Source organism: Hypanus sabinus, unplaced genomic scaffold (assembly GCF_030144855.1).
Source record: "Hypanus sabinus isolate sHypSab1 unplaced genomic scaffold, sHypSab1.hap1 scaffold_315, whole genome shotgun sequence".
Taxonomy (NCBI): domain Eukaryota; kingdom Metazoa; phylum Chordata; class Chondrichthyes; order Myliobatiformes; family Dasyatidae; genus Hypanus; species Hypanus sabinus.
In genome coordinates, this window is record NW_026781226.1 from 368534 (window position 1) to 381112 (window position 12579).

The 12579-nt window shown below is 45.4% G+C and overlaps 1 protein-coding gene across 3 annotated transcripts in view; it reads right to left on the reverse strand.

Moving 5' to 3' along the window:
- LOC132388390 (NACHT, LRR and PYD domains-containing protein 3-like) overlaps window positions 1-12579 on the reverse strand; it is a 51447-nt gene that overhangs the window by 22334 nt on the left and 16534 nt on the right. For all 3 annotated transcript variants that reach the window (XM_059960739.1, XM_059960740.1, XM_059960737.1), the window contains exon 6: window positions 10353-12120. In XM_059960739.1, the coding sequence (XP_059816722.1) occupies window positions 10353-12120 (1768 nt within the window). The remainder of the gene's footprint in view (window positions 1-10352; window positions 12121-12579) is intronic.

The following is a 12579-nucleotide window of genomic DNA, read 5'->3' on the forward strand; positions in this document are numbered from 1 at the left end:
CCTATCCACATGAGATTCCACCTTTGGGAACTATGCACCATTATTCCTGGATCACTCTGTTCTACTGCAATCTTCAGTGCCCTATAATTTACCATAATTTACCTATTTGGATTATTCCTACTAAAATGTAGCACCTCACACTTATCAGCATTAAGCTCCATCTGCCATCGTTAAGACCACTTTTCTAACTGGCCTAAATCTCTCTGCAAACTTATAAAACCTTCTTCACTATCCACAACACCACCTACCTTAGTATCATCTGCATACTTACTAATCCAATTTACCACCCCATAATCCAGATCATTAATGTATATGACAAACAACATTGGACCCAGTACAGATCCGTCAGGCACACCACTAGTCACCGGCCTCCAACCTGACAACCCTTATCCTCCACTACTCTCTGGCATCCCCCATCCAGCCACTGTTGAATCAGTTTTACTACTTCTATATTAATACCTAACGATTGAATCTTCGTAACTAAATTTCTGTGCAGAACCTTGTCAATGGCCTTACTGAAGTCCATATAGACAACATCCTCAGCTTTACCCTCGTCAAATTTCCTCGTAATCCCTTCAAAAAATTCAATCAGATTTGTTAAACGTGACCTTCCACGCACAAATCCATGTTGACTGTTCCTAATCAGACCCTGTCTATCCAGATAATTATATATACCATCTCTAAGAATACTTTCCATTAATTTACCAACCACTGACGTTAAACTGACAGGCCTATAATTCCTAGGTTTACTCTTAGAACCCTTTTTAAACAATGGAACCGCATAAACAATACGCCAATCCTTCGGCACCATCCCCGTTTCTAATGACATTTGAAATATTTCTGTCAGAGCCCCTGCTATTTCTACACCCTCATGGTTTGGGAATATTCTGTCAGGATCTGGATATTTATCTAATTTTATATTTTTAAAAAGCGCAAACTTCATGTTCCGGTGTTTCAGAGGTGATGGGGGTAGGGATGAAAGGGGAAGGAGTGGCATGAGGAGTCAGGGAGAATATGACACCTGTGCGTAGATGGAGGGATTGTCTACAGAGGCCAGATGGGTGGAGCTGAGGAACGGGAAAGGTCTGGCCACACTAATAGGGTTCTATTATAGACCACCCAATAGGCAGAGAGAATTGGAGGAGCAAATCTGTAGAGAGGAAGCTGACCGATGTAAAAAACAGCAAGTTGTAATCGTAGGAGTTTTTAACTTTCCACATATTGACTGGGACTCCCATTCTGAGAAAGGGTTAGATGGCGTGGAGTTTGTCAAATATGTTCAGGAAAGTTTTCTAAATCAATATATTGAGGTACCAACGAGAGAGGGTGCAGCACCGGAACTCCTATTAGGGAACCAGACAGGTCAGGTGACAGAGGTATGGGTAAGCAAACATTATGGGTCCAGTGACCATAATGTCATTAGTTTCAAGATAATTATGGATAAGGATAGGGCTGGTCCAACAGTTAAGGTTCTGAATTGGAGAAGGGCCAATTTTGTGGAAATGAGAGAGGATCTGGGAAGAGTGGATTGGGATAAGTTGTTTTCTGGCATGGATGTGTTCAGTAAGTGTAACGCTTTCAAGGCTGAAATTTTGAGAGTGCAGAGATTGCATGTTCCTGCCAGGATTAACGGCAAATTTAACAGGCATAGGGCGCCTTGGTTTTCAAGGGATATTGGGGATCTGGTTAATTAGGTGTTTAGCAGGTATAGGCAACAAGGAAGAATTGAGGTACTTGAAGAGCATAGAAAATATAAGGGAATACTAAAGAAATCAGGAAGGCAAAACGAAGAAATGAGGTTGCTTTGGCATACAATGTGAAGGAAAACCCGAAGGGTTTCAAGAAGTATACTGAGAGTAAAAGGATAGTAAAGGATACATTTTGTCCCCTTGTAGATCAGTGTGGTTGTCTAAGTGTGGGGCCTCACGAGATGGGGGAGATCTTAAATAGATTTTTGCGTCAGTGTTTACTCAGGAAACTGGCATAGCGGATATGGAATTAAGGGAAACAAACAGTAGTGTCATGGAACATATAGAGATTAAAGAGGAGGAGCTGCTTGCTGCCTTACAGTGAATAAAGGAAGATAAATCCCCCGGAACTGACATGATACTTCCTCAGTCCTTGAGAGAGACTGGTGTAAAAATTGCAGGGGCCCTGGCAGAAATATTTAAAATGTCCTCAGCCACGGGTGCGGTGCCGGAGGATTGGAGGGTAGCTCATGTTGTTCCGTTGTTTAAAAAAGGCTCCAAAAGTGCACCAGGTCATTACAAGCCAGTGAGCCTGACATCAGTAGTAGGTAAATTATTGGAAGGTGTTCTGAGAGATCGGATATACAAGGATTTGGACATCCAAGGGCTGATAAAAGATCGTCAACATGGCGTTGTATGTTGTAGATCATGTTTAATGAATCTTGTAGTGTTTTTCGAGGAGGTTACCAAGAATGCATATGAAGGAAAGGCTGTGGATGCTGTCTACATGGACTTTTGTAAGGCCTTTGACAAGGTCCCACGTAATAAGTTAGTTCAAAAGGTTCAGACACTAGATATCCATGAAGAGGTTGTAAACTGGATTCGAAATTGGCTGAATCGGAGAAAGAGAGTGGTAGTGAATGATTGCTTCTCAGACTGGAAGCCTGTGACTAGTGGTGGGCCTCAGGGACCTGTGCTGGGACCATTGTTGTTTGTTGTCGATATCAATGATCTAGATTATAATTTGATAAATTGGATCAGCAGGTTTGCTGATGACACTAAGATGGAAGCGTTGTGGACAGGTAGGAGGGCTTTCAAAGCTTGCAGAGGGATCTGGACCAATTGGAAAAATGGGCCAGAACATGGCAGATGGAATTTATGATGTATGACATATAACCATATGTCAATTACAGCACGGAAACAGGCCATCTCGGTCTTCCTAGTCTGTGCCGAATGTTTACTCACAGCTAGTCCCACCTACCTGCACTCAGCCCATAACCCTCCATTCCATTCCTTTCCTGTCCATATACCTATCCAATTTTTTGTAATGACAAAACCGAACCCGCCTCCACCACTTCTACTGGAAGCTCGTTCCGCACAGCTACCAGTCTCTGAGTAAAGAAGTTCTCCTTTGTGTTACCCCTAAACTTTTGCCCTTTCACTCTCAACTCATTCCTTCTTGTTCAAATCTCCCCTACTCTGAATGGAAAAGACTATCCACGCCAACTCTATCTATCCCCCTCATAATTGTAAATACCTCTATCAAGTCCCCCCTCAACCTTCTACGCTCCAAAGAATTAAGGCCTAACTTGTTCATTAGGTGCTGAAACCCATGTAACATTCTAGTAAATCTGTAGTCTCTCTATTTTGTTGACATCTTTCCTATAATTCGGTGACCAGAACTGTACACAATACTCCTAATTTGACCTCAACAATGCCTTGTACAATTTTAACATTACATCCCAACTCCTCTACTCAATGCTCTGATTTATAAAGGCCAGTATACCAAAAGCTTTCTTCAGCACCCTATCCACATGAGATTCCACCTTACTAGATCACTCTGTTCCTCTGCATTTACCATATATGTCCTTTTTGGATGATTCCTACCAAAATGTATCACCTCACACATATCAACATTAAACTCCATCTGCCATCTGTCAGCCCACTCCTCTAACTGGCCTAAATCTTTGAACAACAAGCTTTGAAAACCTTCATTATCCACAACGTCACCTATCTTAGTAATATCTGCATACTTATTAGTTCAATTTACCATTCCACCATCCAGATCATTAATGTATATGACAAACAACATTGGACCCAGTACAGATCCCTGAGGCACATCACTATTCACCACTTTAATACAGACAAGTGTGAGGTGTTGCATTTTGGAAGGACAGATCAAAGTAGGGCATACACGATAAACGGTAGGGCACTGAAGAGAGTGGAGGAACAAAGGGATCTGCAGGTTCAGATACATAAGTCCCTGAAAGTGGTGTCACAGGTGGACAGGTGGAAAGAAGACTTTTGGCATCCTGGCAATCATAAATCAAAGTATTGAGTATAGGAGTTGGAATGTTATGGTGAGATTGTATAGGACATTGGTGAGGCCAAGTTTTGAATATTGTGTGCAGTTCTGTTCACATAACTATAGGAAGGATATCAGTAAGGTTGAAAAAGTGCAGAGAATATTTACTAGGATGTTGCCAGGTCTTCAAGAGTTGAGTTACAAGGATGGATTGAACAGGTTAGGACTTTATTCCTTGGAGCATAGAAGAATGCGGGAAGATTTCAAAGAGGTTTACAAAACTCTGAGGGGTATAGACAGGGTAAATGCGAATAGGCCCTTTCCACGTAGATTAGGAGAGATAAATTACACGAGGACAGGGTGACAGGGGAAAGGTTTAGGGGGAAATTCTTCACTGATAGAGTGGTGAGAGTGTGGAACGAGCTGCTATCTGATGTAGAAAACGTGGAATCATTCTTAAGCTTTAAGAACAAATTGAGTTGATGCATGGATGGAAGAGGACTGGCGGGGTTATGGACTGGGTACAGGTCAATGTGACCAGCGGAATAAAGTTTCGGCACAGAGCAGAAGGGCCAAATGGCTTGTTTTCTGTGCACTGGTATTTTCTGATTTTATGATTCTATGAAGGGGTGTAGGGAGGAGAGTTCACTCAGGCGGAAGGGCGAATGGGAAGAGAGCTCCCACAGGAGGAAGGGAGATGGGGAAGGGATATCCCACAGGATGATGTGAGAAGGGGAAGAGAGATCCCACAGGAGGAAGGCGGATGGGGAAGAGACAACTGGAAGGGGGAAGGGGGATGTGGAAGAGAGATCCCACAGCAGCATGAGGGATGGGGAAGAGAGATCGCACAGGAGGATGTGGGATTCGGAAGACTGATCTCACAGGAGGAAGAGGGATGGGGAAGTGAAATTCGACAGGAGAATGGGGTATGCCTAAAAGAGATCCGACAGGAAGTGGCAGTTATTCGAACCGAGGCCCTGCAGGAGTAAGGGGATGGGGAAAAGCGATCCCACAGGAGGAAGAGGGATGTGGAAGAGAGATCCCACAGGAGGAAGCGGGATGGGGAATAGAGATCCCACAGAAGGAAGTCTATTGTGGAAGAAAGTTCCAAAAGAAGGAAGAGGATGGGACAGAGAGATCCCATAGGAAGAAAGCTGGTGGGAAAGATAAATCCCACAGATGGAAGGGTACGGGGAAGAGGTATTACATAGGAAGAAGGTGATGGGGAAGTGAGAGCCCACAGGAGGGTGCGATGGGTACAGAGATGCCAGAGCAGGAAAGTGGGTGAGAAGAGATATCCAATAGCAGGAAGGCAATGGGCAAGAGAGATCCCGTAGGAGGATGTGGAATGAGTAGGAAAGATACATCATGAGTAATGTGGATGGGAAAGAGTGATCTCACAGAAGGAAGGGGGATGGGAAAGAAAGATCCCACAGGAGGAAGGGGGATGGGGAAGAGGATCCCACAGGACGAAGTTGATGGGGAGAAGGGAGCGCACAGGAGGAAAGGGATAGGGAATGGAGATCCCACATGATGAAAGGGGGTTGGGGAAGATATATCCCTCGGAAGAAAGATGGTGGGGAGGAGATTTCCCACAGTTGGAAGGAGAATGGGGAAGAGTGATCCAACAGGAGGAAGGGGGATGCGGAACAGAGATCCCATAGGACGATAGCGAATAGGGAAGAGAGATCCCACAGGAAGAAGGGAGTGAGGAAGAGAGATCCCACAAGAGAATGGAGAATGTGGAAGAGAGATGTACAGGAGGAAGGGAAATGGGGAAGCAAGTTCCCATAGGAAGTGGAGGGAGGGGGACAGAGCCCCCACTGGGGTCAGGTGGATGGGTTAGAGAGATCCCAAAGTAGGAAATGGGATAGGGAAGAGGGATCCCACAGGAAGAAAGGGGTGGGTTGTTTAAATTCCACAGGAGGAAGGGGGATGGGGAAGAGAGATGGGGAAGTGGGATGGGAACAGAGGCCCCAGAGGGTGAAAGGGGATGTGGAAGAGAGATCCCACAGGTGGAAGGGAACTGGTGATGAGTGATCCCACGGAGGAAGATGTATGGGGAATAGAGATCTCACAGCAGGAAGGGGGATGGCGATGAGAGACCCCGCAGCAGGCAGGAATGGGGAAGGGAGATCCCAAAGAAGGAAGGGAGATGGGGATGAGAGAACCCACAGGAGGAAGGTGGTTGCTGAGGAGAGATCTAACAGTTGGAAGGATGGGGGAGTGGGAACAGAGAGCCCAGAGGATGAAAGGGGGATGGGAAAGCGAGATCTGACAGGAGGATTGCTACCCGTGCCACGTGCTAGTGAGGCTGGAAATAGGAACATAATGCAGCTAAGTACGTGGTAGAGGGGTTGCTGCGTGGGGGAGGGGTTCATGTTTCTGGACAATTGGGCTTTCTTCCAGGGGAGGTGGGACCAGTTCGAATCGGACAGTTTGCACCTGAACTGGAGGGGACTAACATCCTTGCCTGTAGGTTAGCAAGTTCTGCTCCCGGGGTTTTAAAATAGTTTGCTGGGTGGAGGGGAACCAGAGTATTAGAGTAGATAGTGAGGTGGAGGAGGATAAGGGTCATGCGAGGACTGCTTGTATAGACAGATATCAATGGTTTGTACGTGATAGAAATGTTCTCAGCTGCATCTATTTCCATGCAAGGAGTATTGTAGATAAGGCCGATGAGTTTAGGTCGTGGATTGGCACTTGATGATTTTGACATTACTGCTATTAGTAAGACTTGGTTTGCAGGAGGGGCAGGACTGGTAGCTTCATGTTCCCTGCTTCCATTGTTTCAGATGTGATATGGGGTAGGGATGAAAGGGGGAGGAGTGGCATTACCAGTCAGGGAGAATATCACAGCTGTGCGTAGACGGGACAGCCCGGACGGCTCGTCTGCAGAGGCCAAATGAGTGGTGGTGATGAATGGGGAAAGGTGTGACCACACGAATAGGGTTGTATTATAGACCGCCCAATCGGCAGAGAGAATTGGAGGAGCAAATCTGTAGAGAGTTAGCACACCGATGAAAGAAACAGAAAGTTGTAATTGTAAGGGATTTTAACTTTCCACGTATTGACTGGATGCCCACTATGAGAAAGTGTTAGATGGCGTGGAGTTCGTCAAATGTGTTCAGGAAAGTTTTCTAAATCAATATATTGAGGTAACAACGAATATATTGAGGTGCAGTAACTGATCTCCTATTAGGGAACCAGTCAGATCAGGTGACAGAACTATGTGTAGGTGAACATTTTGGGTCCAGTGACCATAATGTCATAATAGTTTCCATAATAGTTTCAAGATAATTATGGATAAGGATAGGACTGGTCCACCAGTTAAGGTTCTGAATTGGAGAAGGGCCAATTTTGTGGAAATGAGAGAGGATCTGGGAAGAATGGATTGGGATAAGTTGTTTTCTGGCAAGGATGTGTTCAGTAAGTGGAATGCCCTCAAAGGTAAAATTTTGAGAGTGCAGAGTTTGCATGTTCCTGCCAGGATTAAAGGCAAAGTTAACAGGCATAGGGAACCTTGGCTTTCAAGGGATATTGGCGATCTGGTTAAGAAAAGAAGAGAAGTGTATAGCAAGTATAGGCAACAAGGTACAAACGAGATATTTGAAGAGTATAGAAAATGTAAGGGATTATGAAAGAAGGAAATCAGGAAGGCAAAAAGAAGACATGAGGTTGCTTTGCCAGATAATGTGAAAGTAAACCCGAAGGGTTTCTACAAGTATATTGAGAGTAAAAGGATAGCAAAGGACAATATTGTTCCCTTGCAAGATCGGAGTGGTCGTCTATGTTTGGAGCCTCTCAAGACGCGGGAGATCTTAAACAGTATTTTTTGCATCAGTGCTTACTCAGGAAACTGGCAGAGTGGATATGGAATTTAATCAAACAAGCAGTCGTGTCATGGAACACATAGAGATTAAAGAGGAGGAGCTGCTTGCTGCCTTACCGTGAATAAAGGTAGATAAATCCCCCGGGCCTGACATGATATTCCCTCGGACCTTGATAGAGACTAGTGTAGAAATTGCAGGGGCCCTGGCAGAAATATTTAAAATGTCCTTAGCCAGGGGTGTGGTGCCGGAGGATTGGAGGGTAGGTCATGCATTTCCGTTGTTTGAAAAAGACTCCAAAAGTACACCAGGTCATTACAGGCCAGTGAGCCTGACATCAGTAGTAGGTAAATTATTGGAAGGTGTTCTGAGAGATCAGATATACAAGGATTTGGACAGTCAAGGGCTGGTTAAAGATAATCAGCATGGCTTTGTGTGTGTTAGATTGTGTTTATTGAATCCTTTAGTGTTTTTCGAGGAGATTACCAAGAATGCATATGAAGGAAAGGCTGTGGATGTTGTCTACATGGACTTTTGTAAGGGCTTTGACAGGGTCCCACATAAGAGGTTAGTTACCACTTTAATGCAGACAAGTGTGAGGTGTTCCATTTTGGAAGGACAAATCAAGGTCCGACATATACGATAAACAGTAGGGCACTGAAGAGTGTGGAAGAACAGAGGGATCTGGGAGTTCAGATACATAATTCCCTGAAAGTGGCGTCACAGGTGGACAGGGTTGTAAAGAAGACTTTCGGCATCCTGGCATTCATAAATCAAAGTATTGAGTATAGGAGTTGGGATGTTATGGTGAGATTCTATAGAATATTGGTGAGGCCAAGTTTTGAATATTCTGTGCAGTTCTCTTCACATAGCTATAGAAAGGATATCAGTAAGGTTGAAAAAGTTCAGAGAAGATTTACTAGGATGTTGCCGGGTCTTCAGGAGCTGAGTTACAAGGAAAGATTGAACAAGTTAGGTCTTTATTCCTTGGAGCGCAGAAGAATGAAGGGAGATTTGATAGAGGTTTACAAAATTATGAGGGTATAGACAGGGTACATGCGAATAGGCTCTTTCCACATAGATTAGGAGAGATAAATATGAGAAGACATGGCTTCAGAGTGAAAGGGGAAAGGTTTAGGGGGAGAATTAGGAGGAACTTCTTCACTCAGAGGGTGGTGAGAGTGTGGAACGAGCTGCCATCTGATGAGGAAAATATGGACTCACTCTTAAGCTTTAAGAATAAATTGGATAGATGCATGGTTGGGAGGGTCTGGAGGGTTATGGACTGTGTGCAGGTAAATGGGACAATCGGAATGAAGTTTCTGCAGAGCAGAAGGGCCGAATGGCTTGTTTTCTTTGTGCTGGTGGTCTATGATTTTATGATTCTATGAAGGGGTGTGGGGAAGAGAGCTCGCACAGGAGGAAGGGGGCTGGGGAAGAGAGATCCCACAGGAGGAAAGGGGATGGGGTAGAGAGATCCTACAGGAGGAAGGGGGATGGGAAGGGATACCACTGAAGGAAAGGGGATTGGGAGGGGATCCCACAGGAAGAAGGGGATGGGGAAGGGAGATCCCACAGGAGGAAGGGGGTGGGGATGAGATCCCTAAGAATGGAAGGGGGATGGGGATGAGAGGTCCCACAGGAGGATTCCAAGGGTAAAAGATAATCTATAAGATGAGAGGATGCAGAAATTTTTGTAATTGTGAACAGCGCCCCAGAGGAGATGCGCCCTCTCACTCTCGGTTTGTTGGCTGAGCAGGTACGACACCTTGCCCAAGGGTGGCCTGCAGGTTAACAAAGGGAAGGCACGCCTGAAACCTCCTTTGGTAGAGATGTATTGCCACCCTGCCAACCACCCATAAGAAGAAGATATGAAATGGAGAGTTTACAAACTTCATTTTTATATATATCCACATCTCTCAATATCTTGTACCAATCACTCAGCACAAATAGATCACTCTAAGAGATCAGAGCAATTGCCCCACAGTCAACCACACATAGGAATGCATGCACAGCAGACATAACAAACAATTGATAGAACTACAAAGAAAATCATTTCAGTATTTGGAACTGAGCAATGTCACACACGGGGAATGGCAGTGGGAGGACAATCTCACAATGGTATTTCTTTCCTTCTCACTGGGACAGTCTGCTGACGGTCTCTTGTCCCTCACCGGGAAGGGGGTGTGAATCTCTGACCCACCTGCTGCAGTCAGTGTCGGTCTGGGTGTCAGTCACAGTGAGAAGGAACATTGTCAATGCACGTGTCACAGGCAGCGAGAAACACAGCCATCCCTGTGATTTACTACCATTAAACCAATGGTCGTTGTTCACTGATCTGATGAAGTCTCCAACGTCCCTTCACAAGGAACCACAGAACCCTCCCATCCTTGGGGAATTACTGACCGATCCCCTGGGCATTTGTCACAATTCTTCACAATCTGATTTACTACAGTTTTACATTCCTACAAATTGAAACAACACAATGGAACAGTTCCACTGTTCAGAGTGAGAGATAAATCAAGTTACCCCAACTCCTGGCACTTGTACAGCTCGTGTCCCAGCCGCTGGATTCCTTCACACTGAATGTGGCAGTTACACAGGTCGAGGTGTTTTATTGTATCACAGAGTCCGATGACATGAGACAGGACCGCGCAGTCAATCGGGGTCAGTGTCATTCCACTGAATGAAAGTGTTTTCACAGATCCCAGTGTGGCCTGAGCCAGCCAACGATTCTGAGACTCAAACAGGTAGTGCAATGTGTTCAGAAGGCTCCTTTTACCAGCTTCACTCTCTGTGTATCCAATCTGGCGTTTAACCTCCACCTTCACCCAGTCAATCACCCGGCAGGTTGTTTCATTGGGAAATGGACCGAGAAACTCCTCCAGGCCCCGAGCTGCCATTGGGGAGGAGAGACCAGCAACAAAACGGAGAAATACCTCAAATCGCCCATCTGTCATGCCGTGGGTTTCAGTGAGGAATATCAGGATATCCCTGGGATGTGGATTCAGGAATTGTGCGATTGCAGCTACAAACTCTTGGATAGTGAGGTGTGGAAATGTGTACACCACGCTCCGGGCAGAATCCTCTCTCTCCAAAAGCTCCATCAGGAACCCGGACAGGAACTGGGAAGGCTGCAAATTGTACTTGATCAAATCTCCATCTGTAAACACAATCTTCCTCTCGGACACTCCTCTGAAGGCCATCTGACCAACCCTGAGTAACACATCACGGGGGTTCTCAATCTCACGGCCGTGGTTTTTCAGGATGTTGTAAATATAGTAGGAGTACAGTTGGGTGATGGTCTTGGGAATTCGCTGTGGGTCCCTGACTCTTTGTGTGAAGAAAGGGCCCAGTGTCAGAGCGAGGATCCAGCAGTAGGAGGGGTTGTAGCTCATGGTGTACAGGATTTCGTTCTCCTTCACGTGTTTGAAAACAGCTGCTGCCACTGCCTGATCTTCAAAATGCCTGATGAAATATTCCTTCCGTTTCTCACCAACAAATCCCAGGATTTCAGCCCAGACACCGATCTTTGCCTTTTCCAATAAATGTAATGCAGTGGGACGGGTGGTCAACAGCACTGAACACCCTGGGAGCAGCTTGCCCTGGATTAAACTGTACACAATGTCAGACACTTCACACCACCACTCGGGATCTGGACACTGGTGCTTGGGTTCTGTATCTCTCCGACTGTCCGCAAAATCGATTCTGTGCTTGAATTCATCCAAACCATCGAATATAAACAGCAACCCTTCTGGGTTCTTCCAGACCTCTCTCAGGATATTCCCAAAGTAAGGATACTGATCCAGAATCAGTTCCCTCAAGTTTATTCTGCAGTTAATGAAGTTTAGATCCCGGAATCTGAAACTGAAAACAAACTGGAACTGTTGGTATATTTTCCCCGTTGCCCAGTCATAAACAATCTTTTGTACCATTGTTGTTTTCCCGATCCCCGGGACTCCGGCCACTGCTGCCGAACATCCCGAAGTTGATCGTATGAAGAATCTTTTCATTTTTTCCCGAAAACGATGTGAGTAACTATTCTCAAACAGATGAGCAATCCGGATTTTCTCCAGCTCTCTGCGGAGATGTTTCTGTCTCCACTCCTCGTGATCTCTGCCTCTTGCCAGCAGCTCATGTTCCACCAGTCTCCGATCTCGAACAGTAGAAATGACCGTGAGCTCAGCGTATCGATCAACCAGCTGGAAAACCTTCACCTTCTCCCTCATCAGGATCGTGTTCACGCTCAGTGTTTCAGTTTGTGCAAACAGAGTCTCCTTGTGTTTCTGTTGAACATCTTCCATGGGAACAGACAGTGGACAAACAGTTAGATGCCTCAGCTCAGAACTCAGTATTTAAGCACACACGAGTTAGCTGAAAGCTACTGCATTAATTGGATTCATCAATGAATTTTCATACAGTAACGTAAGTTGCATTAACAGACCCCTGGCTGGACAAAAACCAGATCATCACATTTCCACATTAACTGTGCTGTGAAGGTGAGTATTTCCCTGGTAGTTTACTGATCCCCGACTGTCCTGTACTGGATAAACTCCCACTACTGTCGCAGCTGTCATTTTTTCCTGTGGAAGAAACTTTTAATCCCCAGTGTTGATGTGACGTATCGAGATGGAGAAGAGGGTAGAGGGCATTCTGTCAAAGGAACAGGTCAGGGAATCACAGCTCCCCTTCCCCTCCCACCAGCAGTGATTAAAATACAAAGAAGCAGCTTTGTTGATCAGCTCTTGCACTGTGG